The 24,744-nt window shown below is 46.5% G+C and overlaps 1 protein-coding gene and 1 pseudogene across 1 annotated transcript; one reads left to right on the forward strand and one right to left on the reverse strand.

Moving 5' to 3' along the window:
* Positions 1-3,817: 3,817 nt before the first annotated feature.
* Positions 3,818-4,904, forward strand: LOC112922037 (eukaryotic translation initiation factor 3 subunit I pseudogene; annotated as a pseudogene).
* A 12,900-nt stretch (positions 4,905-17,804) lies between these two features.
* On the reverse strand, positions 17,805-21,803 carry LOC140597804 (nuclear pore-associated protein 1-like). The gene has a single exon (XM_072747778.1). It carries the CDS (start codon positions 21,801-21,803, stop codon positions 17,805-17,807), a length of 3,999 nt encoding a protein of 1,332 aa, XP_072603879.1.
* Positions 21,804-24,744: the final 2,941 nt, after the last annotated feature.

Here is a 24,744-nt window from a genome sequence, read left to right on the forward strand (position 1 = left end):
AAGCAAAATGACACAAAACAATGGTTAAACTATAATCTAGATACTCTAGTAAATATGATAGACTCCATGGGGTTGTAATCTAGCACAAACAGTAAGAAAATGTGACACCCTATACCCAAATGGTATAGGGTGCTTGATATTATTACAGAAAAATGTCCTGGGGAGGAAGTTTATTTAATTTTTTAATTGTTTAAAGTCCATATATAAGCACTACCATGTAGTATTTGTTTTTCTCTAACTGGCATCTTTCACTTACCATAATGCCCTCCAGTTTGATCCATGTTGTTGCAAATGACAGGATTTCCTTTTTTTTCTCGGGTTGAAAAATATTACATTGTATATTGTATTTCTTTATCCTTTCATCTGTGGATGGACACCTTGGTTGTTTCCATACCTCAGCTGTTGTGAATAATGATGCAATGAACATGGGAGTATAGATAGCTCTTCAAGTAATAATTATGTTTCCTTTGAATATGCAGTTGACCTTGAACAGTGCAGGGGTTAGGGGACCCCAATGCTCTGTGCAGTCAAAAATCCATGTATAACTTCAACTCCCCCAAAACCTAACTGTTAATAGCCTACTGTTGACTAGAGAAGCCTTACTGATAACCTAAACAGTCAATTAATATATATCTTGTAGGTTATATAGGTTATATGGATTATATACTGTATTCTTAAAACAAAGTAAGCTAGAGAAAAGAAAATTCTATTAGGAAAATCATAAGAAAGAGAAACTACACTTATAGTATGGTACTGTAAAATATTCACATATAAGTGGACCTGAACAGTTCAAACAGTAAAATATTCACATATAAGTGGACCTGAACAGTTCAAACCTGTGGTTTTTCAGGGGTCAGCTAGCTGTATACCCAGAAGCAGGAGGAAGACTGTAGGACACAAAATGACCATTAAAAGATATTGTAGGAATAGAAAACTTTGAATACCTAGAAAGGGAGATTATGGGGATTTTGAAAGGACAATTGTTCAAGGTTATATATAGTTTAAATTATGACATTTCAAGTAAGCCTGTGTATGAAGACTTGCTTATTTTTTCTGGATTTGAATAGACTTGCTAAGTTTTTGATCAACAGCAACAACAACAACAAAAAGAGTAGAAATATTTTGTCTTTCATTATGAAACTGGAGGAAAGGCAAGGTTTATAAGCAGTATGAAGGCCCACTAGAATTTTCCCTGATGATAGTGCTAATTCAGGAGAAGAGTCTAAGGCCATAGAACAATTTTGAAAGCAAAATAAGGCTGCTGAGTCTTCACCCAGTGTACGAGATTAAGTTTTAATGGCATATGATGAAGTGGCTATGACACAGCTGGAAGACCTGGTTGAGTTGTTGAAAATGGCTCTCAAAGGAATTGGACAGTGGACATAGAAAAAGAACAAGGTAAATCCAAAAGAGTAAAAGGACAAAATTAATAAACAGAAAAGCCAAAATGGAGAAGAAAAGCTGTAACCTTGACAAATAAAACCAAACACTTGTTTCTTAAAAAGACCATTAAAATAAGCAATATTTGGCAAATGTGATAGAGATGTGATTAGCCATAAAGCAGAGATTTTCTTTTTTTAATTACAAAAGAGTACCATGCTAAATTTATACCAACACATTTGAAAATCTAGATAGGAGCACCTGGGTGGCTCAGTGGTTGATTGAGCATCTGCCTTTGGCTCAGGTCATGATCCTAGGGTCCTGGGATCAAGTCCTGCATCAAGCTTCCCACAGGGAACCTGCTTTTCCCTCTGCCTATGTATCTACCTCTCTTTCTGTGTCTCTCATGAATAAATAAATAAAATATTAAAAAAAAGAAAATCTAGACAAAGTGGATGACTATTGAATAAATTATATGAAGCCATTATTGACTTATATTTTGAGTAGAAAATACAAACGGCTTTATGAAATTAGAAAGCATAATCAAAGATCTACACCTTAGAAAGACATTGGTTGCTTTCCAATTCATAAAAAAAAAAAAGAGGGATCCCTGGGTGGCACAGCGGTTTAGCGCCTGCCTTTGGCCCAGGGCGCGATCCTGGAGACCCAGGATCGAATCCCACGTCGGGCTCCCGGTGCATGGAGCCTGCTTCTCCCTCTGCCTATGTCTCTGCCTCTCTCTCTCTCTCTCTCTCTGTGTGACTATCATAAATAAATAAAAATTAAAAAAAAAAGAAATAAAAGAAAGCTAAAACAATCCTAATACAAAAATCAGACATGGAAAATATATCAAATAAGTAAGAGTTTACTAGAGTTTACTAGCGTACCTTTCTTTTCAGCTTTTAGGTTCTAATTAATGGCAGCAAATGAATTCCAGTGACATATTGAAAAAAAGTCATTGTAATCAAGTATGATTTATGATTTCAAGTATTATCAAACCATAAAGCAGATTTGTAAAACTAAAATAATAGTTGGAAGAGAGAGAGAAATATCCATATCCAAAATCAAAATACACTCCAAAGTTTTAAAAATCTAATAAGCTGTAGCAGTACATCAATATATATATCATTGAGCCAGAAGAGGAACCCAGGCATCTATGGGAAATAAAACATAGAAGAAATAAAATACAGGCTGTTCTTACTTGTGGAACTGCTAAGATGATCATGCAAGCTGATCTGTTTAAAGTGATCTTAATGATCAATGAGAAAAATATGACTGTTCCATGACCTTAAAAATTTTCTGACAAATCATTAGAAAATCTCTTCCTGTTGGTTATAAAGGTATAGACAAATTTAAAAGATGATAAACCTTATATTCAGTGAACATACTGTAATTAGAACATTAGAAATACTTAGAATTAACAGTTTATTTCACTGGAAAAATCTCATGATGCTTCCAGTTTTCAGTCCAGCATGTGAAGAGCTTAGAAATCACAACTCTGTCCTAACAAGTAAAAAGCTGAACAAACTGAAAAATCAACAATTCCTCTTAGATTCATTAGAAGAGTGGGATCACAGGGCAAATCATTGTCCACAAATTGGAGAGGTAAACAGGCAGATACAGAGAATGACAACATACTGGAGCGGAAACCCAAGAGCAGAAATCTACATGGAAACGAGGACAGAGGTATGAAAACTTGAATTATATTTGGCAAATTGCTAGAGGCTTATTGAAAAAAAAAAAAGTCTGTGAGTTAAAAATTCCACGGTAGCCCCGTACTTTCAAGAGTTTCCCTTCTTGGACCTCTACCAGATTGTCATTTTGAAGATCAGAGAAAAATCTCCTTAGGGTTCCTGCAGGGAGAAGAGAAAAGGCACAAGTTGGAAATACACGAAAGCATGTAGTCACACTTATGGCCTGTTCTTAAGAGAAGCTGTTTTTGCCTGACACCTAACCTCTTGGGGTATTGTCAGATACTAACTGACCTGGAGGAAGGAAAATGCCCAACTCCAGCCCTGTCCAGCCATTCTGTCCCTATCAACAGGTGGGAGCAAAACCTGAGAGGCATTTGTGAAGTGTATAGCTCAGGGGCACAAGCTCACTGCAAGACTGAAATCTAGTGGTAGGACTCTAGAATGCTTCCACTCCCACACCACAACATCGTGTCACTAAGGGCTTACTTACTGCAGTTAATTTCATCCAGTACTTCACATCTGGATTTTTTAAATAAAGATTTTATTTATTTATTCATGAGAGACATTGAGAGAGAGACAGAGAAATAAGCAGAGGGAGAAAGAAGGAGGCTCCCTCCGGGGAGCCTGATGTGGTTCTCTATCCCAGGACCCTGGGATCATGCCTTGAGCTGAAGGCAAATGCTCTATCACTGAGCCACCCAGGTGTCCCTGGATTTTTTAAAGGATGGAAAGTTGAGGCTTCCCTCGAGTCAACGCCAGGATGAAGCCGATCCTGCTGCAGGGCCATGAACGATCCATTACGCAGATTAAGTACAACCGTGAGGGAGACCTCCTCTTCACGGTGGCCAAGGACCCTATTGTCAATATGTGGTACTCTGTGAATGGTGAGAGGCTGGGCACTTATATGGGCCATAGTGGAGCTGTGTGGTGTGTAGATGCTGACTGGGCCACCAAACATGTCCTTAACTGGCTCAGCTGATAATAGCTGTCGTCTCTGGGACTGTGAAACAGGGAAGCAGCTGGCTCTACTCAAGACCAATTCAGCTGTCAGGACGTGTGGCTTTGATTTTGGGGGCAACATCATCATGTTCTCCACGGACAAACAGATGGGCTACCAGTGCTTTGTGAGCTTCTTTGACCTGCGGGATCCAAGCCAAATTGATAACAATGAGCCCTACATGAAGATCCCTTGCAACAACTCCAAGACCACTAGTGCTATTTGGGGACCCCTGGGGGAGTGCATCATCGTGGGTCATGAAGGCAGAGAGCTCAACCAGTATAGCGCCAAGTCTGGATAAGTCTGGTGAATGTTAAGGAGCACTCCCAGCAGATCAATGATATCCGGTTATCCAGGGACATGACCATGTTTGTCACTGCTTCCAAGGACAACACAGCTAAGCTCTTTGACTCCAAAACTCTTGAAGACCAGAAGACTTTCTGGACAGAACATCTAGTCAACTCAGCTGCCCTCTCTCCCAACTATGACCATGTGGTGCTGGGTGGTGGTCAGGAAGCCATGGATGTAACCACCACCTCTACCAGGATTGGCAAGTTTGAAGCCAGATTCTTCCACTTGACCTTTGAAGAAGAGTTTGGAAGAGTCAAGGGTCACCTTGGACCCATCAACAGCGTTGCCTTCCATCCCAATGGCAAGGGCTATAGCAGCGGTGGTGAAGGTGGTTATGTCCACATCCACTACTTTACCCACAGTACTTTGAATTTGAGTTTGAGGCTTAAGAAGCTTGGATCTCCATCGGGACCAGGGGAACTTTCTGGGCCAGGGCTCACAAAGTTTTGGACTCTAAGAAATAAATTAGTTTGGAAATAAAAAAAGAAAGAAAGAAAGAAAGAAAGAAAGAAAGAAAGAAAGAAAGAAAATTGAATCATGTAAAATGCTTAATTGACACCACAAATGGCAGGAAAAGAGTGACAAACAAAAATAGGAAAAAGAATAAGAGCGACAAATACAAAACAGTAACAAATATGTTAGATATTAATTAGAAATTAATCCAATTATATAAATAACCACTTTAAATTGTAACAGTCTAAATATATTATTTTAAAAAAGAGATTGGGGATACCTGGGTGGCTCAGCAGTTTAGTGCCTGCCTTCGGCCCAGGACATGATCCTAGAGTCCTGGGATCGAGTCCCACAACAGGCTGCCTGCATGGAGCCTGCTTCTCCCTCTGCCTGTGTCTATGCCTCTCTCTCTCTCTCTCTCTCTCTCTCTGTGTGTGTGTCTCATGAATAAAAAAATAAAATCTTAGAAAAAAATAAAGTAAAAGAAGGAGATTATCAAAGAGGGTGAAAAAAACAAGATCTAACCATAAGAAATCTACTTTGAATATAAAAATACATATAGATTAAAAGTAAATGGGTGGAGAAAAATATACCATACTCATATGAATCAGTTAAGGAGCTATATTAATTTCAGACAGAGAAGACTTCAAGACAAAAGTATCAGGTACAAAGAGAGGTATTATGTAATAATAAAGGGGTCTATTCTTTAAGAAGACATAATTTTTAATGTGTATATACCTAACAACAAAACATCCAACTTTGTGAGACAAAAACTGATAAAAATATAAGGAGAAAGAGATGAATTAATGATTATAGCTGGAGACTTCTACATCCCTTCACCATAAATGGATAGATCCAGCAGGCAGAAAATCAAAATATAGCTGAATTCCACAGCACCATCAACCAAATGTATTTAACAAACATCTATAGACCGCTTCATTTAACAGTAGAATATATATCTCAGGCTCATGTGGAATATACACCAAGACAGATCATGTTCTGGGTCCTAAAACACATGACAAATTTAAAACAACAGAAATCATAATGTTTGTTCTCAGACCACAGTGAAACTAAATGAGGAATCAGGAACAAATAAATAGCTAGAAAATTCCCCAAATACTTGGGAGATTAAACAACACACTTCTAAATAATGCATAAGTCAAAAAAATCTCAAGAGAACTTTTAAAATATTTTGAACAAAATGAAAATGAGAACAGATCAAAACTTGTGGGATGCAGCAAAAACAGAGCACAGGGGGAAATTTATAGCATTGGATGTGTAATTAGAAAAGAAGAAATATCTAAAATCAATTGCCTAAACTTCTACCTTAAGAAACTAGGAAAAGAAGATAAAATATAATCCAAAGTAAGCAGAAAAAAAGAAACAGTAAAAATCAGAGAAATTAAAAACAGAAAATTGGGACACCTGGGTGGCTTAGCAGTTGAGCGTCTGCTTTTGGCTCAGGGCATGATCCCAGGGTCCAGGATCCAGTCCCACATCAGGGTCCCTATGGGGAGCCTGCTTCTCCCTCTGCCTATGTCTCTGTCTCTTTCTCTCTGTGTCTCTCATGAATAAATAAATAAATCTTTTTTTTAATAAATAAATCTTTAAAAAAATAAAAACAGAAAATCAACAAAGTCAACAAAACCAAAATCTGATTCTTTGAAAACATAAAATTTAAAAGGTTCTAGTCAGATTAATGAGAGAGAGAGAGAGAGAGAGAGAGAGAGAGAGGACAAACTATTGATATCAGAAATGGAGGACAGGATATCATCAATGCATATCCCACGGACATTAGAAGGATAGCAAAGGAATACTATGAGCAACTCTATGCCTACCCAGTTGAGAAGAATCTGGATGAAACAGGCCAATTCCTGGAAAGACAATCTCTGAAAACTCACACAAAGAGAAATAGATAGTCTGAATAAGCCTATATTTACTTTTAAAATTGAATCAATAATTAATAACTCTCAAAACAGAAAACACCAGGCCCAGATGTGTTTACTGATTAACTCTATCATTTAAGGACGAAATTATACCAATTCTACACAATATCTTTTAGAAGGTTAAAGCAGGGGGAATACTTCCTATCTCATTCTATGAGGCCAGCATTATACTAACATCACATTTAATGGTGAGAAACTAAAATCTTTCCTGCTATGGTTAGGAACAAGATAGGGGGTTTCCACTCAATACTCCCTTTCAACATTTACCAGAAATTCTAGCTAATTCAATGAGCCAAGAAAAGGAAATAAAATGAGTACAGATGGAAAAGGAGAAACTAAAACTGTCTTCGTTTTTGCAGATGACATGACTAATATGTGAAAAAAAATCAGAAAAATATCCAAAAACTTCTGAAACTAATAAGTGATCAGAGGAAGGTTGTCCACACCAATTAGAAAGGCCAGCCTCCAGAACACTGACAACATCAAATGCTGACTCCTGACAACAATGTAGAGCAACACAAAGTCTTGTTCATTGTTAGTTGGTGTGTGAAATGGTGCAGCTACTTTGGAAGATAGTTTGGTGATTTTATATAAAGTAAACATACTGTTAAAACAAATGAGTAAATGGACAAACAAAAAGCAGAATCCTATAAATACAGAAAACAAACTGATGGTTGCCAGAGGGAAGGGGGGTGTGCAGATGGACAGAATGTGTGAAGAGGAGTGGGAGATATAGGCTTCTAGTTATGGAATGAATGAAGTGCCAGGAATTAAAGGTAGAACATAGAAAATGCAGTCAATGATATTGTAATGATGTTGTATGGTGACAGATGGCAGCCACACTTGTGGTGAGCACAGCATAATCTATAGAGATGTTGAATCACACTATGTTATACACCTGGTACTAATGTAATCTTGTGTGTCAACTACACTCAAATAAAAAAATTAAAAAGCAAACAAGAAAAACTAAACATTTTCTTGCCATACAACCTAGCAATTGCTCTCCTTGGTATTTACCCAAAGAAGTTGAGAAGTCCACATAAAAAGCTGCATACACTTGTTACCAACCAAGGTATACTTCAATGCATAAATGGATGAATATCTGTGGTACATCCAGACACTGGAATACTATTCAGTGCTAAAATACAATGGGCTCTCAAGCCATGAAAATACATGGAAGAAACTTAAATGCATACTACTGAACCAAAGAAGCCAATCTGAAAGACTACACATTATATGATTTCTACTCTATGACATATTAGAATAGATAAAAGTATGGAGAAGGTAAAAAGGTCAATAGTTTTCCAGGGATTAGGGTCAAGAAAGGGATGAAAAGGCAGAGCAGAGAGGATTTGGGGGACAGGGAAACTAGACTACAGAGGTAGATATATATCATTATACATCTGTCCAAACTCATAGAATATAGGACACCAAGAATGAACCAATGACTGTCGACTTGAGCCATAATAATGTTTCGATGTAGGCTCATCAATTATAACAAATATGCCACTCTGGTGTGGGAAGTTGATACTGTGCTTACATAGGGGCAGAAGAGATATGTGAACTCCCTACTTTCTGCTAAGTTTTGCTATGAACCTAAAACCACTCCAAAAAATAAAGTCTAATTTTAAAGGAGAAAAGAAAAGACTTCTATCAAGGCTATTTTGCACAGTGCTTGCCCTCCTCCTGCCGTGTAGCTGACAATAAAGAGCCAGAATCTCTTCCATGCCTTGGCAAAGTGTCATACTCCATTCTGAGTCTCGTATCCACTTCTGACATTTTATCCTTTGTGCTTTTAATGTGGGGAGATATATCTGAAAGTTCCTTTAATGTGAAGCTTTTGGCTGACATCGTTTACTCTCGGACATCTTCATCCTTTTGTCCTGACCCCTTTCCACAGGGACTGATTGTGCCTTTACTAAGTAGCTTTGGTTGCATATTTACTCTCACTGTGCCTGCAGATTAACATTCCCCGAGGCAGCTATTTCTGTAGCGGTTTCTTCATATTCTGTGAGAATTGCGCTTCCAAAGAATCGCTTTCTGTTCCCTTGTGACACGTGTTGTCTCTCCCTCCCACTCAAGATTGTCCAGTTTTGTGATCTGTGATGTGGATGTTCAAGAGGAGGACAAAGAAGCAGCAGAATGACATGTTTGCTGTCTGGGTATCTGTGTGTGAACTGAATAACGTGCACAGGGACCAAGCACTGTCCGACCGTGAAGGAAGTGACTGCTGATCACGACACACATCTGTTATCTGTATGGTAATTTGAGATCTGAGGAATTAGCTATGAAGTTTGTACTTCATGTTCTTTCTCACCCTTAATATATGGTGGTAACTGAAATGTGAATTGTGTTGCTCTGGGACCGATATTATTTAACTAAATAGTGGTAACTGAAATTTGTGCAGAGGTGTGCAATGCAGAGCAAAAACTGCCTGTATAGTATGCATTTGGTAATATTTTATTGTAAGAAAAGAATAATATAGAGGAACGTAAGGTAGGATGAGAAATACTGTTCTTATTATTTATTTATTTATTTATTTATTTATTTATTTATTTATTTTTTAAAATACTGTTCTTATTATGATAAAGTCTTTGCCTAAGCAGAACATGAAAGTGAGATATCAGAAAGAACCAGACAGTGGATTGGACTTCGTGTAACTTAAAAAATTCTACATGCCAAAAAGTAATCTAAACAGAGTTACATACAGAGACAGTGAAGCGCCGGGACACCTGCACCCCAGTGTTTCTAGCAGCAATGTCCACAATAGCCAAACTGTGGAAGGAGCCTCGGTGTCCATCGAAAGATGAATGGATAAAGAAGATGTGGTCTATGTATACAATGGAATATTCCTCAGCCATTAGAAACGACAAATACCCACCATTTGCTTCGACGTGGATGGGACTGGAAGGTATTATGCTGAGTGAAGTAAGTCAATCGGAGAAGGACAAACATTATATGGTCTCATTCATTTGGGGAATATAAAAAATAGTGAAAGGGAATAAAGGGGAAAGGAGAGAAAATGAGTGAAAATATCAGTGAGGATGACAAACACGAGAGACTCCTAACTCTGAGAAACACACAAGGGGTAGTGGAAGGGGAGGTGGGCGTGACTGGGTGACAGGCACTGAGGGGGGCACTTGATGGGATGAGCACGGGGTGTTATGCTATATGTTGGCAAATTGAACTCCAATAAAAATAAATAAATAAATAAATAAATAATAAATAAAAAATGAAGTTACAAGTGACAAATTAGGAATTATAAACATCTGACCAAGAATTTGGCCAACCATTCCTTCTTCTACAGCAGTGTAAGGATGGGAAATCTAAGGGATTTGAACCTCAGGAATCAGTAGTCGGGAGGTTAAACTCCATTTCTCACCATGCGAACTTCATGCTATGGAATGCAAAGCATCTTCCAATAGGAAAGGCAGTGTATCCTCAGTCTAATCCCGAGCCTCTGCAATACACTTAGAGAAATGTTGAGTAACTTTGTGATAGATGAATCTGTTTTCTGTTCTATAAGAAAAGAACAATTAACAGAATGTCTGTTTCTCCTGGGGCAGAATTCCACTGTTGTCTCTGCACCACTGAGCTTTGCAAAATGTTGAAACACACAGTCTGTAGCAAATCACTCTTAAACAATCAAGAGGGAAAGAAATGGAAAGGCTAATGAACTTGCCAATTGCCCTTGTAGCCCCAGCTTCTGAATATAAGGATGATGGAAGATACCTGATTCCATGTATGGAGACCCTCTGGGGCATAGAGATTCAAATGAAGCAGAGTAGGGAGGAATGCCTCTGCTAACCCACAGAGGTTGGATTATTTAGAGTCTCAACGAGGAAATGTTGATTAAGAAATGGGAGGATACAGGCAGGAGCAGCTCCTGAAATGGTGCCTAAGTACCTCAAATATTCCTCAGGAATCCCACGGACAACTATGTCGGAGTAGAGCTGACAAATGGAGTATAATAAGCACAGAGATCATGCCCTTGTCAGCCAGCATACAGAGAGCATTACTGATCCTCAGCAAATCATTACTGATCCTCAGAAAAATGTACTGTGATTGGGTCTCGAACCCGACTGGAATTTTCCATAGATGTGTGATATTGGAGATGGGTTTGCAGCTGCACTTGCCAAATCACCTTTGCAAAGCATAGTAGGTCATGGCCAGAGAAGCAAAGGCTGCTCTGCTCTTTCTCAAGCAGAAAGGGATTTTAAAAGGCCAAGTTCTCTCCCAGAAACAATGGCGTTAGCCAATTATGGATTAGTGATTAGTACAAGCACCTGTGATCCCTCAGCTAATTTCAGTCTTGAAGTTGGGGCAGAAGATCTCAGGTGCTGGGTGATCAGTCACAATCCCTCTGAACAGGTGCTTAATCAGGACCGGATAGGATGCATTCAGCTTTGGGCACCTGACAGCTGGTACTAGCTCTTTCTCTGCCCTCCAGGATGGCCTTAGACAAGTCCCTTACACCTTTGCCTCTACAGTTTTTATTGTCTTGTTGTTCATGTATATGAAGTAGTGGTCACACTGCTTGGTGACATATTCAGTTAAAAAAGCCCTCCATTACCAAGTGCAAACCGAACAAAGAATGCTTTCTCTTAGTAAGCCTAAATAGCAGTTTTCTGAACTCTTTTTACTCCAGGCAACGTTCATTAATACACCAGGAGAACAAAGTGCAAAAGAAGACAGGACATAGACTTTCATCCAATGTGGTCCTGCACCACCGGGGCTGCCCGAGACTTGTGACTCTTAAACAAGCATACCCAGTGGTTAAGAACACAGGTTAGGGGGCAGCCTGGTTGGCTCAACGGTTTAGCGCCGTCTTCAGCCCAGGGTGTGATCTTGGAGACCCGGGATTGAGTCCCACATCAGCACCCTGCATGGAGCCTGCTTCTCCCTTTGCCTGTGTCTCTGCCTTGCTCTCTCTATGTCTCTAATGAATAAATAAAAAAATCTTTAAAAACAAAACACCACAGGTTAGCAGTGGTTGAATGCGTCTGAAAGTCGGGATGCCAGAATTTAAAAATTGCCATTCTGAAACATCTTAAGGCCTTGGGACAGATTACTTCCTAAACTTTTTTCCTGCATCTTAGAAAGTAAAGTAACTGCCTTATTATAGGTTGAATAATACTCCTACTCCAAAATGTTACCTGAAATGGCAAAAGGGATTTGCAGATGGGATTGCTAAGGATCTGAAGATGGAGCTTTTATATTATTTTGGATTATCTGATGCACCCTGAAAGTAATCCCAAGTGTTCTTCTAAAAGAAAAGGAGAAGGAGATTTTACTACAAAGACAATGTGTCAAAGAAGCAGGGATCAGATTGATGTGGCCAAAAGCCAAGGAATGCTGGCAGCCACCAGAAGCTAGAAAAGGCAAGGAATGGATTCTCCTTTAGGGCTTCCGGAGGGAGCACAGCCCTATCAACTCCTGATTTCAGCCTAGTGAAAATGTTTTCAGACCTCTGACTTCCAGACCTGTAAGAAAATAAATGTGTTTTAAGCCACCAAGTTTGTGGTGATTTGTTACAGCAGCCATAGGGAACTTATACTTCATAGGAACTGTGACTGGAAAAAAATGTGTGACTGGACATGCACTTAGCAACATGTCTGTTGCTCAGTAGGGATGCTGTGAATGTATTTTATTTTTGGAAACTAAAGCTTTGGTTTTGAGGAATCATCAAAACCAGTACAATGGTCATCATTTTTCTTCATGTTCATCCTGGTAAAAATGTCTAGATGCCTGGTAGGAAGATCTTTCTTCTCCCCACAACCTCCGTCTTCTAATACTTGGAGGAGAAAGGTTCCTTTTTCCTCATTCAAGTCACATTATTTCCCTTTCAATTTTCATTACTCTTCATTCAACCAGTCTTTCTAAACCTTAAAGAAAACAAAGGCATCTCTCAATGGATTCAGGTGCTACCTGAAATTAACATTTCAACCAGATTATTATTTCTAGGTCTTACTACCAGCAATTTCTGAAAATTAACTCCTCTCCAGTTTCTGTGCTCATTCATTTCCTCATATCTCTCTTCTGCTTTGAGTTCATGCTTGTCAACTTAGTCCTTTTCCTAAACACAGTTTATAATAAGGTAACACAGCAAAGTGATTAAAGTCTAGATGGTCTGGTTTTAAATCCTGGGTTTTGCTACCAACTTACTGTGTGACTTGGACAAGCTATATAACCTTTCTGGTTTCCCCCCAAAAGTGGATATTATGAATAATACCTATAGGTTGCTATTATGAGGATTAAATGAGTTAATAATATTTGCTAAGTACTTGTCATAGTGTAAGCACTACAAATATGTTTGTTAACAATGATAAATGCAAAATTCAAGCATATAACTTTCTCAACGTCCTGTCATAACTTTGAGATATATATTTGATGAAATCAATATAAGTCTTTTTAAGGGGAACAGAAAGATATTTCTGTCCAGAAAATATTTTTGAGTGATTGTCCATGTGGCTAACTTAGGTAGTAGCCAGTGTTTCCAAATTTCTGTAAGACAGCCTTGATTAGTCTAATGGAAAACTAGAAACTGAACTTCTGTTTTAAAGCCTTTACCTCAAGGCCCTTCACTGCCATCTCTTTATGCATAAACTTTCATTCGTCCTCCACGTTATGAAAATCTACTTCTAAGTCTTTGATGTCAAGTTCAGCATGGATTTAACAAAAAGACACTACATCAGAGAGAGAGTTTTTCAGGCCTGGTTTTGTCTTGTTTTGTTTGGTTGCCCTCCTCACACCTGTAGCCTCAGACAAAATCAGGAGATCCACATCATGGCTCTAATTCTTAGAACCTGTTTGATTCTGCCAGCCTCAGTTTTCCTAATCTGGAAGGGATATCTGAGGACAACACTGTCTTAGGTCTGCTAAAAAGAACATTTCCAGCTCTGTCTCAGGTGAGGTGTGAACTGCTGATGGGAAGCCTGGTTATATCACATGACCCTGGGATCTTAGCAGTGATTGGGTCAGGAAGGGCCTGTGCAGGCACAGCACATTCAGGTAGTTTCTAGATCTTTAAAATGAATATATTTAGGGCAAGAAAGATATGCATACATGAGTCTGAACCACTGAAATTTTTCACAAGCTACCGTTTAGTTCTTGAGAAATATATGTAGGGAAAATGTCCTGCTTATTACTAACTGGAGTTGTAGCCCAAAATGCCATATAAAATGTTTAATCTTGTAAAATGTATGGGGCCTTTGGTGAACTCTCACTTAAGGTCTAAACCAGTATTTGGTATAATATAGAAAGTGGACTATTTGCATCATAATTACCTGGAGTGCTGGTTGAAATCCAGACTGTTGTTTCTCCCACAGAGCTACAAACTTAGGATAGTGGGGCCAGAATTATGCATTTTTCATAATTAGTGATTAGTGAGCATTTCTGGCCTAGCCTAAAAGCAGTTTGAATGGCCCCTTTGGCTCCCTTTCTCTTATACTTTGATCTTGTATCTTCCCAACTGAAAAGAGGGAGGGGTGAAGGGTTCTAGGAAAGGAAGGGACCTGGCTAAGTAAACACTAAGTTTGAAAATAAAATAGTTTAGGTCGCCTGAGTGGCTCAGTACATGAATCATCTGCCTTCAGTTCAGGTCATGATCTTGGGGTCCTGGGATTGAGCCCTGAACCAGGCTCCTTGCTCAGCAGGGAGCCTGCTTCTCCCTTTCCCTCTGTCTACCATGTTCTCTCTCTGTGTCAAATAAATAAATCTCAAAAAAAATAAAATAAAATTAATGAGTGAGCGAGCAGTGCAAGGATTGAAAAAAGAAGGAAACAATTCAAATTTTACTAAAAATTATTAAAAATGTATGAGAAAATAGTAGATGAAATATCAAGCAAACTAAAATAGAGCATAATTTTAAACAAGGAATGGTAAAGACAAGTAGGAGTGCTATACTGACAGAGTAGAAAATATAATCCTACCACATTATTTTCCCTAGGACTAAGCAATACTTGGTCAATACAGGCTGTTGGTTTTCAGCCCTTAGAGCCAAGCTGTGGATAAAACACAGAACACTTTGCTACAATTGTATGGAAACATGTAAATACTAACAGCACAAACAAAAGCAAACATGTTATCGATAGAAAGGGAGTTAAGTGAGTTAGTTATGCAAGGGGAAAGGCAAGGCAGAGGAGCCATGGCACACAGGCTCATGCATAGAGAAAAATCACGAGATTAGGGTGAAAGTAAGTAACACAAGAAATAAATAATTGTTAATATTTCTTGAGCTGTCCTGTGTGTTAGACACTAAAGGCTGCAAATACGTTACTATTTGCATTATCATAAGCAACCCCATAAGGTAGGTTGTGATTCTAATTCAAGTGGTGCATCATCAGAACCACAGCTTTTAGCCCTTTGCTACCACTGCCTTCACCAATAAACCCAGCGCAGTTACATGAAGGTACAACGAGGGAGCAGCAAAATTAATTGAATATGATGTTTGGAAAGGAAGAGGGAGGGAAAACAGTGGGAGTGGAATTTATCTTCCTCCATCATGTTAGAGTGGTAAAAACATCTAAAATGAGTATGTCATGATACAGCAGGATAAGCATAACGTTTAGAATTGTGGGGGTGACATCAAAGTAGCAAGAAACTGACTCTGGAGAGGGGGCCTTGAGGAAGAAGGGCTGCATTTCACTATCATTCAAGTTGCTGTTAGGCTCAGGTATTTTCATAAAAATAAAATGTCTATATAGAAATTGCTTCTACTGCATAAGTGCCTCAAAACATGATATTCAAAATCATCTTTACCTCTACCACATATTTGTTAAATATTTAACAAATATTATTCAGGGTATTACTTTTAGCTTGAAGGCTTAAAAAAAAAAAGTCAAGAAGTAGGAATTTTTAAAAGTTGTCCCTGGTAACATTACCAGACAGGGCTGAGAGAGGGTGCAGGACTATTAGAAGCAAACTGGATTTCAACCCTGCTTCTGAGAGGCAGTTCTGACTACAAAGGGTAGGCAATTCTTTGCAGCCAGGGAGCAGGAGCTTTGATCCTCTGGAACTGTAATAAACAACTTAGAGTAAATGAATGGGGCAGCAGGGTGCCTGGAGGGGTCCAGCAGCCTCTGTGTGCTGGTGCTCTTTGTTTTTACAGGGCTGATCTCATAAATGTTGCACTAGGCTCAGTGCTGTGCATTTTTAAGCTCAGTTATCATATTTTTCCACGTGTTTACTTCATAAAAGTAGGCACTTTTATGCTCCTGTTAAAATGGGATCTCCTATTTGAATTGCCTGCTGAAGGCAAGGAAAGCACTACTGCCTAAGGAGCTCATTAGCATGCATATATATGCATATGCCCTATCTCCATCCTATCTCTATCTGTATATCTGCTTACTTACCTACCTACCTACCTACCTACCTACCTACCTATCATCTGTGCATCTATCCTTATTTATAGAATAACAAGAACATGGGTTATAAGTTACTTCCTTATCTTAACCTTCCCAAAATCTTGCAACATAAATAGACCACGGAGAAGGCACTGAGTTCATGGAGACTCTTGAAGGTTGGTCTACCATTTGTCATCGCACAGCCAATAAATGGTGCAGAGTATTCAACCCACATTTTCTCTTTCCTCCCTCTGTGGCCCTATGCCAGCCACCCCCATTAGTTTATAACTGCTCCCTGAGGGTGTCCGGTACCCCACTTATGGGTCTTTGCAGCGATTATTCCAATTATTTACAATGCTTTTCCCTCAGATATTTCATTCATTCACCTCCCTCCAGCCTGTCAAATCCCACTTTCTGGTGAGGCTTATCCTGTCCACTGTTAAAATTGAAAGCTCTGCTTCTCTCTGCCTACAGCCTCATGCTCCATATGCTACTTTGTTTTCCATAGGAGTTGGAACTGACTAACCTGGCAGATAATTTACACGTATGTATTTTTCTCCCCTCCAACTAGAATGTAAGACCCACAAGGTCAGGAATTTTGCCTTTATTAAGTCTAGTGGAGATCCAGGAAAGTTTAGGGTCAGCCAGAACTGGGCACAACGGTAACACAGGTGATTTGATATTTTAGTGATTTAGATCAGAGCTGGGCTGATTATTGAAAAGGACCTGTTCTAGTGCACTTAAGCAGCACAATAAATTCTAAAGCAACTGAAATTTCTAACACACACAGACAGAGCAGGCATGTATGTGCTCTTTTTCCATTTGTTTCTCCGGGCTCAAATCTGTCTTCTCTGGGTGAAGTGGGAACACGTAAGAAAGATTGGCCTAAGTCTAAACTAAGAAGGCACCCAAGAAAACATTTAAATAGTTTTAAAAAACTACAATCATAGGGTGGTTTCCTTTCACTCACCAAGGGTTATTCAACCTCTATTGAGGTCAGAGTCGGGGGAGAGGAGAGCGAAGCACAAAGGGTGGAGGCAAGGACGAGTCACCTCTTTTCTCCCTCCTTTGGACCTTCCTTCCTCCTGGATTCCCATCCCTTACACTCAAAATGCAGATTTCAGGGGTCTGTGCGTGCAGCCAGAACCTGTGGCTACTTCCACATTCCAGTCACTGAGACCCAGAGAATTTGGCACACAGTCTGGTTCAACCCACCACACTCACATAGGTTAATTCTTTCTCTACTGTCGAGACAAAAAGACACACGAACAAAGGCAGATTAGTAAGAACAAAGTTTTATAGATGTAGAAGTATATCTACGTAATCTGGGAAAGATAAGAGCCCATTGAGGCTCTGATACAGCAAAATCCATTTACTATGACACAGAATATGTGGGGGAATATCTGTTCCGTAGAGGTTGAGATTCATGACAAAAGAACGGAACCAGTTGGTGGCGGCTCCTAGACAGGCTATGAAGGTACCCTAGCCATGCACAGAGCACAGAACAGTGGACCAAGAACTTGCACACACAGTGCTGGCTCACCAAAGTCTGAGGGGTGCCCTGACTAGGGGCAGGTCCACATGTTCCAAGAGTAGAGATTTCTCTCTAAAAGGCATGGCGGTATCCGCCATTGCACCATCAGTGCTGTGGCTTGCGGGGGTTCTGTGTGCTCTGTAGCAATGGGGGAGCATTAGGATGGCCAGTCGCAGTAGGTACGGTGCTGTTCCCGGTAGCACCAGGTGCCTTAGACACAGGTAGGCCCCCAGGGTTCTGAGGGCGCTTGCTGATACAGAGGGCTGCCATCATAGACACAATGATGTTTTCATCTGTGTTTGCATCAGGTGGGCCCCCATTATGCTGACACAAAGCAGGAATTCCAGGTCTTCCGGTCTTGGGAGTGACGTTGTTCCCTGCCTTCCCACCACTTACATGCTGGGCAGGTGGGCCCCCGGTGCCTGGGTCTCTGGTGGTATCTGTGAGGGGTGAAGCAATCGGGACTGCAGGCCCCACAAAAGACTGTGGGCCTGTAGTGGTAGCAGGGACTGGAGGCCCTACAAAGGTCTGTGGGCCTGTACTGGTAGCCATGAGTGGTGAGCCACTCGGGACTCCAGGCCCCACAAAGGTCTGTGGGCCTGTACTGGTAGCAGGGACAGCAGGCCCCACAAAGGTCTGTGGGCCTGCAGTGGTCGTCGTGACTGGTAAGCCACTGGGGACTGTAGGCCCCACATAGGTCTGAGGGCCTGTAGTGGTAGCCGTGAGTGGTGAGCCACTGAGGACTACAGGCCCCACAATCATCTGTGGGCCTGTGGTGGTAGCCAGGAATAGTGACCCACTGGGGAGTGCAGGCCCCACAAAGGTCTGAGGGCCTGTAGTGGTAGCCGTGAGTGGTGATCCACTGAGGACTGTAAGCCCCACAAACATCTGTGGGCCTGTCATGGTAGCCATGACTGGTAAGCCACTGGCAAGGGCAGGCCCCACGACAGTCTGTGGGCCTGTCCTGGTAGCTATACCTGGTGAGCTACTGTTCCCAGTGGTAGGGATCCCAGTGGTACCTCCACAGAAAGTCGGGGTAGAATGAGGAGAGTGGAGAATACCTGGCTGGTTACCAAAGGCCGTCTGCTTGTTGCCAGTCGTGTCAAAATGAGAGCCCGCAGACCCCGATTGCATTGTGGTCCCTCCGGGTGGCTGAGTCATAGGAGCGGGCAGGCCGATAGCCTGTGTTGGGGCAACTGTGTTTCCTTTCAGGTAGGAATTGTTAGGCTGTTGCCCATTGTGACCTCCAATTGTGGGCTGAGAGGAGATTCCTGCCTTAGGATGCATCGTAACGGGGGTCTGTATGATGGCTGACTTTTGAGGGAAACTGGTAGAGCCTTGGGCCAGGGCAGTGCTGCTACTGGGTGGTGTGTTGCCAGAACCGGGAAGTGCCTTGTAAAATGACAAGTGGTTCTTCTGGGACCCAGGGGGGCTCTGGAAGATGACAGCCCGGGAGGGAGGTGTGGTATCCATGGCATCAGGGTCAGAGTGAGGGGCGATTCCTGGCTTAGGATGCATCGAAACGGGGGTCTGTATGATGGCTGACTTTTGAGGGAAACTGGTAGAGCCTTGGGCCAGGGCAGTGCTGCTACTGGGTGGTGTGTTGCCAGAACCGGGAAGTGCCTTGTAAAATGACAAGTGGTTCTTCTGGGACCCAGGGGGGGACTGAAAGATGACAGCCCGGGAGGGAGGTGTGGTATCCATGGCATCGGGGTCAGAGTGAAGGGCGATTCCTGGGTTAGGATGCATCGAAACGGAGGCCTGTATGATGGCTGACTTTTGAGGTAAAGTGGTAGAGCCATGGGCCAAGGCAGTGCTGCTACTGGGTGGTGTGTTGCCAGAACCAGGAAGCCCCTTGTAAAGTGGCAAGCGGTTCTTCTGGGACCCAGGGGGGGTCTGGAAGATGACAGCCCAGGAGGGAGATGTGGTATCCATGGCATCGGGGTCAGAGTGAGCGTTGGGGTTTGCAGAGGTGCTGCCTACTGCAGTGGTGGTGGCCCCAGAACTCAGGTTGGGCAAGCCAGTGGCGATAGGAGCACTGGGAAGAAAAGCTGTTTGCTGCCTCCCAGCAAGAGTCCCATGTGTGGGCTGAGGGGTGTTGTGGAGGCTGAAGAGTTGACCAGGAAGTGGGGTGGGGCCGGGGGCCATGGACGTAGGTAGACTGGTGGACGCTGCACCTTTCGCAGGGCGTCTCTGCTTCATACTGCAATGGCCCCGGGAAAACGGAGGACAGCTCATCCTGGAGTGTGGGGGCGAGCTGAAGACCACAGCCCGGGAAGGAGGCGTAGTGTCCATGTCCACGACAGCAGGATTGGAAATAGGCTTGGAGGTCAAAGCAGATGACTTTGCTGCGATGGTAGAAGTCGGTTGAGACGTGCCAGGCTGGACTCCAACGACGGAGCTGTCTGTGGAGTGGCCTGGAAGCGGGGCTGTTAGGAACAGAGGGGGAGGGTCTACACACATAGGGGTCGGGGATTCCTTTGTGCAGGAGGGTGGGTGGAAGGAGGTTGAGGCGTTCGAAGGTGTGGGGCGGTCAGAGGTGGGTGTGGTAGCCCTGCCTGGTGGAAGGGGACCTCCGCGATGTGGAGTTTCCCTAATGGGCCTGGAAGTAAGGGGAGGAAGAGAAGGGGCAGGACCAGCCCGGGGAGGAGATTTAGGAACTCCATGTCCCGGTTCCCGACCACCACGGTGTGTTGGGGAAGTCGGCGGGACAGAGAGGATCGGGGGCCCGGCAGAAGGGTCAGCCAAGTCGGTGGGAGGCACAGGGACTTGGGCAGTGTGAGCGGCCAGGGGCGGGGAGCCTGCGGTCTGCGAGGCCAGTGGCGGGGAGGAAGGGGCAGGCTGAGCGGCCCAGCCGTCTGCCAAGATCTTTGCTCTGTCCTGCAAGATCTTGTTCCTGGGACGCTCGGTGTTCGGCAAGGTGCCTGGGTCCTTGTCAAGAGCAAGGCAAGGAAGCTTCGGGGGTGGGGGCAGGTCCCCTCGATCCCACAGCAGGGGTAGTGGTGGCGGCAATGGCAGACAGAGAGGCAGGGCTATTTTCCGCTTGTTCTGCCTACTGCTGGCAGATGCTGGTGGCACAGGGCTCCGTGGGGACATGCCCGAGGGCTTCTCCGCCTGCGTGTCCTTCCTCGCTGGGCCCCGCGTGCTCTGCACAGGCTGATGGGCTTCAGCCACCGCCTCCTTTGTGCCTGTCTCCTGCGGCAAGGGGCGGCATGGGGTTGGGCCCCAGAGCACTGCCGCATCCCTGTCGGCCTTCGCGAGGGCATCTCCCAAGGGGCCACATGAAGAGGTGGCAACAGGGCCTTCAGAGGAGGACATCGGAGCCATCGGGGTGCTGTCCCACGAGCTCTCTCCGGAGGGCCCGAGACGTCGGTCCAGAGCTGCAGGGCTGGCTTGGTGGAGGCTGAGAACGCCACTGGTGTCCGGGGGCTCAGATGTCAAGGGTGTCCCCCCACTGCTCTGGGGGCGGCCACTCCCACCAAGAGCCTGGGTCTGTTCTCCGGGGTGCTCTGGGACCTTCTCCTCCATCCCCTGTGGGCAGGAAAGGGGGAGGGGAGGGGATGGTACCTGACCCGCAGCCTTGGCTTCCTGTGCAGGTAGTGAATGCAGGAGCCTGAACCTGCGCCCCAGAGCAGGGATCCTCACAGTCCTCGAGGGCCCGCAGCCCAGGGAGCTGCGCGCAGCCAGCACAGGTTGACCCGGAGGGTTCCTCCAGTTGACCACGGGGAGGAGGCCCAGAGGGGGGCACGCGGCCTGAGGGAGCGGGTCCCGCCTCCTGGGCTCCACGTGGCAGCGAGCTGGCAGGGGCCTGCGATCCCGGTGGAGTGGCCTGCGCCCGGAGCAGGGGGCAGGGGCAGGAACGGCGGGGTGGTGGCGGCCAGGATGGGCGGTGTCCCAGGCAGGAGTGAGCAGCGGGCGACTGCGGCCGGGCAGGGGCCGGCGGCGGGGAGGGCGAAGAAACCTGCACAGTAGGCTGCCCATGGGGGCCAGCTGTGCGCCGGGGGTCGCGAGGTCGGAGCGCAGGACCTGGGACAGGGTCTCCGGGGCGCCTGGCTCCTCTCCAGGTGCAGCACACCTGAGCCGCTGAGCGCTGCGCCCAGCCATTGTGATGTGTCCCTAGAACACCTCCGGGAGCCGCCACTCCGGGGGGTCCTCCCGGGGCAGGCAGTGGGCGGGGCCTGGGGCCGCACCCACCAGCAGCCCGAGGTGGGCGGGGCCCCCTTCCCGGGGCGGGGCGGAGGCGGTTGAGCACCAGCCTGGCAACTGCCAGCGTGGGGGAGGGGCGCGGCCTGGGACTGCAGAGGCCAGGCCCGGAGCACTCAGCCCCGAGGGTGTGCGTGGCCACCCTTCCCTGGGGAAGCCGAGGAAGGCGAGCTCAGGGGCCCCCCAAGGCCCAGAGGCGGTGAGTGGCCTGCTTCCCCGACGGCCTGCCCTGCAGCCCTGCAGCCCTGCCACCCTGCTGGCCCGCAGTCGTGATGCCCTGGTGCCCGGCAGCCATGCCAACCACCTGCCCTGCGAGGCCTGCAGCCCTGATGCCCTGAGAAGCCTGCAGCCCTGTTGCCCTGGGAGGCCTGGAGCCCTCCTGCCCTGCTGCCCTAAATCCCCGCCTTCCTTGGTCGTCTGCAGCCCTGACGCCCTTGGAGGCCCGAGCACTGCCTCCCTGCTGCCCTGCAGCCCTGACACTCTGAGAGGACTGTAGCCCTGCAGCCCTGGGAGGCTTGCAGCTTTGCCGCCCTGCACCCTGAGCCCTGTAGCCCTGCCAGGCCTGTAGCACTGCTGTCCTGCTGCCCTGCTGCCCCGCAGTCATGATGCCCTGGGAGGCTTGAAGCCCTGCCACTGTGCTGCCTAGATTCCGTGCCATCTTGACGTTTGCTGCCCTGCAGCCCTGACGCCCTGGGAGGCTTCAAGCTTTGCCGCCCTTTGCCCTTAAGCCCGGTGGCCCTGTGAGGCCTGCAGTCCTGACACCCTGTGAGGTCTGCATCCTTGCCGCCCTGCTGCCCCGCAGTCATGATGCCCTGGGAAGCTTGAAGCCCTGTCACCATGCTGCCTGGCTTCTGTGCAGTCTTGACGCCCTGCTGCCCTGAAGCCCTGGAGCCCTGGGAGGCCTAAAGCACTGTCGCCCTGCTGCCCTGCAGCCCTGCTGCCCTGCGAAGCCTGCATCCCTGATGCCCTGCGAGGCCTGCAGCACTGCCTCCCTACTGCCCTGCAGCCCTGACACCCTGAGAGGCCTGCAGCCCTGCCGCCCTGGGAGGCTTGCAGCTTTCCCCCCCTGCACCCTGAGCCAAGAGGCTTGCCAGGCCTGTAGCACTGCTGCCCTGCTGCCCTGCATCCCCCCACCCTGCTGCCGCACAGTCGTGATGCCCTGGGAGGCTTGAAGCCCTGCCACCGTGCTGTCCGGCTTCCGTGCCCTCTTGACGCTCTGCTGCCCTGCAGCCCTGACGCGCTGGGAGGCCTCCAGCCCTGTCGCCCTGGTAGGCTTGCAGCATTGCCGCCCTTTGCCCTGAAGGCAGGCGTCCCTGTGAGGCCTGTAGCCCTTCCATCCTGCACCCTGAGCCTGGCTGCCCTGGCAGGCCTGTAGCACTGCTGCCCTGAAGCCCTGGAGTCCTGGAAGGCCTGAAGCACTGCTGCCCTGCTGCCCTGCATCCCTGCCGCCCTGCTGCCCGGCAGTCGTTTTCCCTGAGAAGCCTGTAGCCCTGCCCCACTGGGAGGCCTGGAGCCCTCCTGCCCTGCTGCCCTAAAGCCCTGCTGCCCTGCGAAGCCTGTAGCCCTGACACCCTGCGAGGCCTGTAGCCCTGCCTCCGTGCTGCCCTGCAGACCTGCCGCCTTGCTTCCCTGCAGCCTTGCTGTCCTGTGAGGCCTGCATCCCGCCGCCCTCGGGGCCTGTAGCCCCGCTGCCCTGCAGCCCTGTAGCCGTGCTGCCCTGGTGCCCTGCAGACCTGCCGTGGTGCCATACCTGCAGCCCTGCTGCCCAGGGAGGCCTGAAGCCCTGGGAGGCTTCCAGCATTGCCACCCTGTTGCCCTGAAACCTGGCTGCCTTGTGAGGCCTGCAGTCCTGCTGCCCTGCTGCCCTGCCGCTCTTCCATTCCTGTAGCCCTGCTGCCCAACGTGGACTGCAGCCCTGCCGCCCTGCTGTCCTGCCGCTCTGCCGCCCTTGGAGGCCTAACATCCTGTAGCTCCGCCCCACTGGGAGGCCTGTATCACAGACGCCCTGTTCTCCTACAGCTCTCTGCCCTTCGAGGCTTGTAGCCCTGCCACCCTGCTGCCCTGCCCCCGTGCGAGGTCTGCAGCCCTGCCGACCTGCTGCCCTGTACACCAGCAGCCCTGTGAGGCCAGCAGACCTGCCGCCCTGCTGCCCGGCCGCCCTTCAATGCCTGAAGCCCTGCTGCCCTGGGAGGCATGCAGCTCTGCCACCCTGCTGCCCTGCTACCCTGCCTGGTGCCATGCAGCTCTGCCGCCTTGTAAGGCCTGCAGGCCTACGGACCGCGGAGCCCTGCAGCACTGCCACCCTGGGAGGCCAGCAGCCCTGCTGCACTAGGAGACCTGGAGCCCTCCTGCCCTGCTGCCCTGTAGCCCTGCTGCACTGCTTTGCTGCCCTGCAACCCTGGCTCCCTGCTGCCCTGCAGCCCTGACGCCCTGAGAGGCCTGCAGCCCTGATGCCCTGGGAGGCTTGCAACTTTGCCACCCTTTGCCCTGAAGCCAGGTGGCCCTGTGAGGCCTGCAGCCCTGCCGTCCTGCACCCTGAGCCCTGCAGCCCTACAAGTCCTGTAGCACTGCTTCTCTGAAGCCCTGGAGCCCTGGGATGCCTCAAGGACTGCCGCTCTGCTGCCCTGCATCCTTGCCGACCTGCTGCCCTGCAGTCGTGATGCCCTGGGAGGCTTGAAGCCCTGCCACCGTGCTGCCTGGCCTCCGTGCCGCCCTGAAGCCCTGCTGCCCTGACGCCCTGGAGCCCTGGGAGGCCTGACACACTGCTGCCCTGCTGCCCTTCATCCCTGCCGACTTGCTGCCCCGCAGTCGTGATGCCCTGGGAGGCTTGTAGCCCTGCCAC

Source organism: Vulpes vulpes, chromosome 1 (genome assembly GCF_048418805.1).
Source record: "Vulpes vulpes isolate BD-2025 chromosome 1, VulVul3, whole genome shotgun sequence".
In the NCBI taxonomy this organism is placed as follows: Eukaryota; Metazoa; Chordata; class Mammalia; order Carnivora; family Canidae; genus Vulpes; species Vulpes vulpes.

Coding starts and splice junctions, on each gene's coding strand:
- LOC140597804 (XM_072747778.1), bottom strand. CDS start 21,803: ATGGCTGGGCGCAGCGCTCAGCGGCTCAGGTGTGCTGCACCTGGAGAG.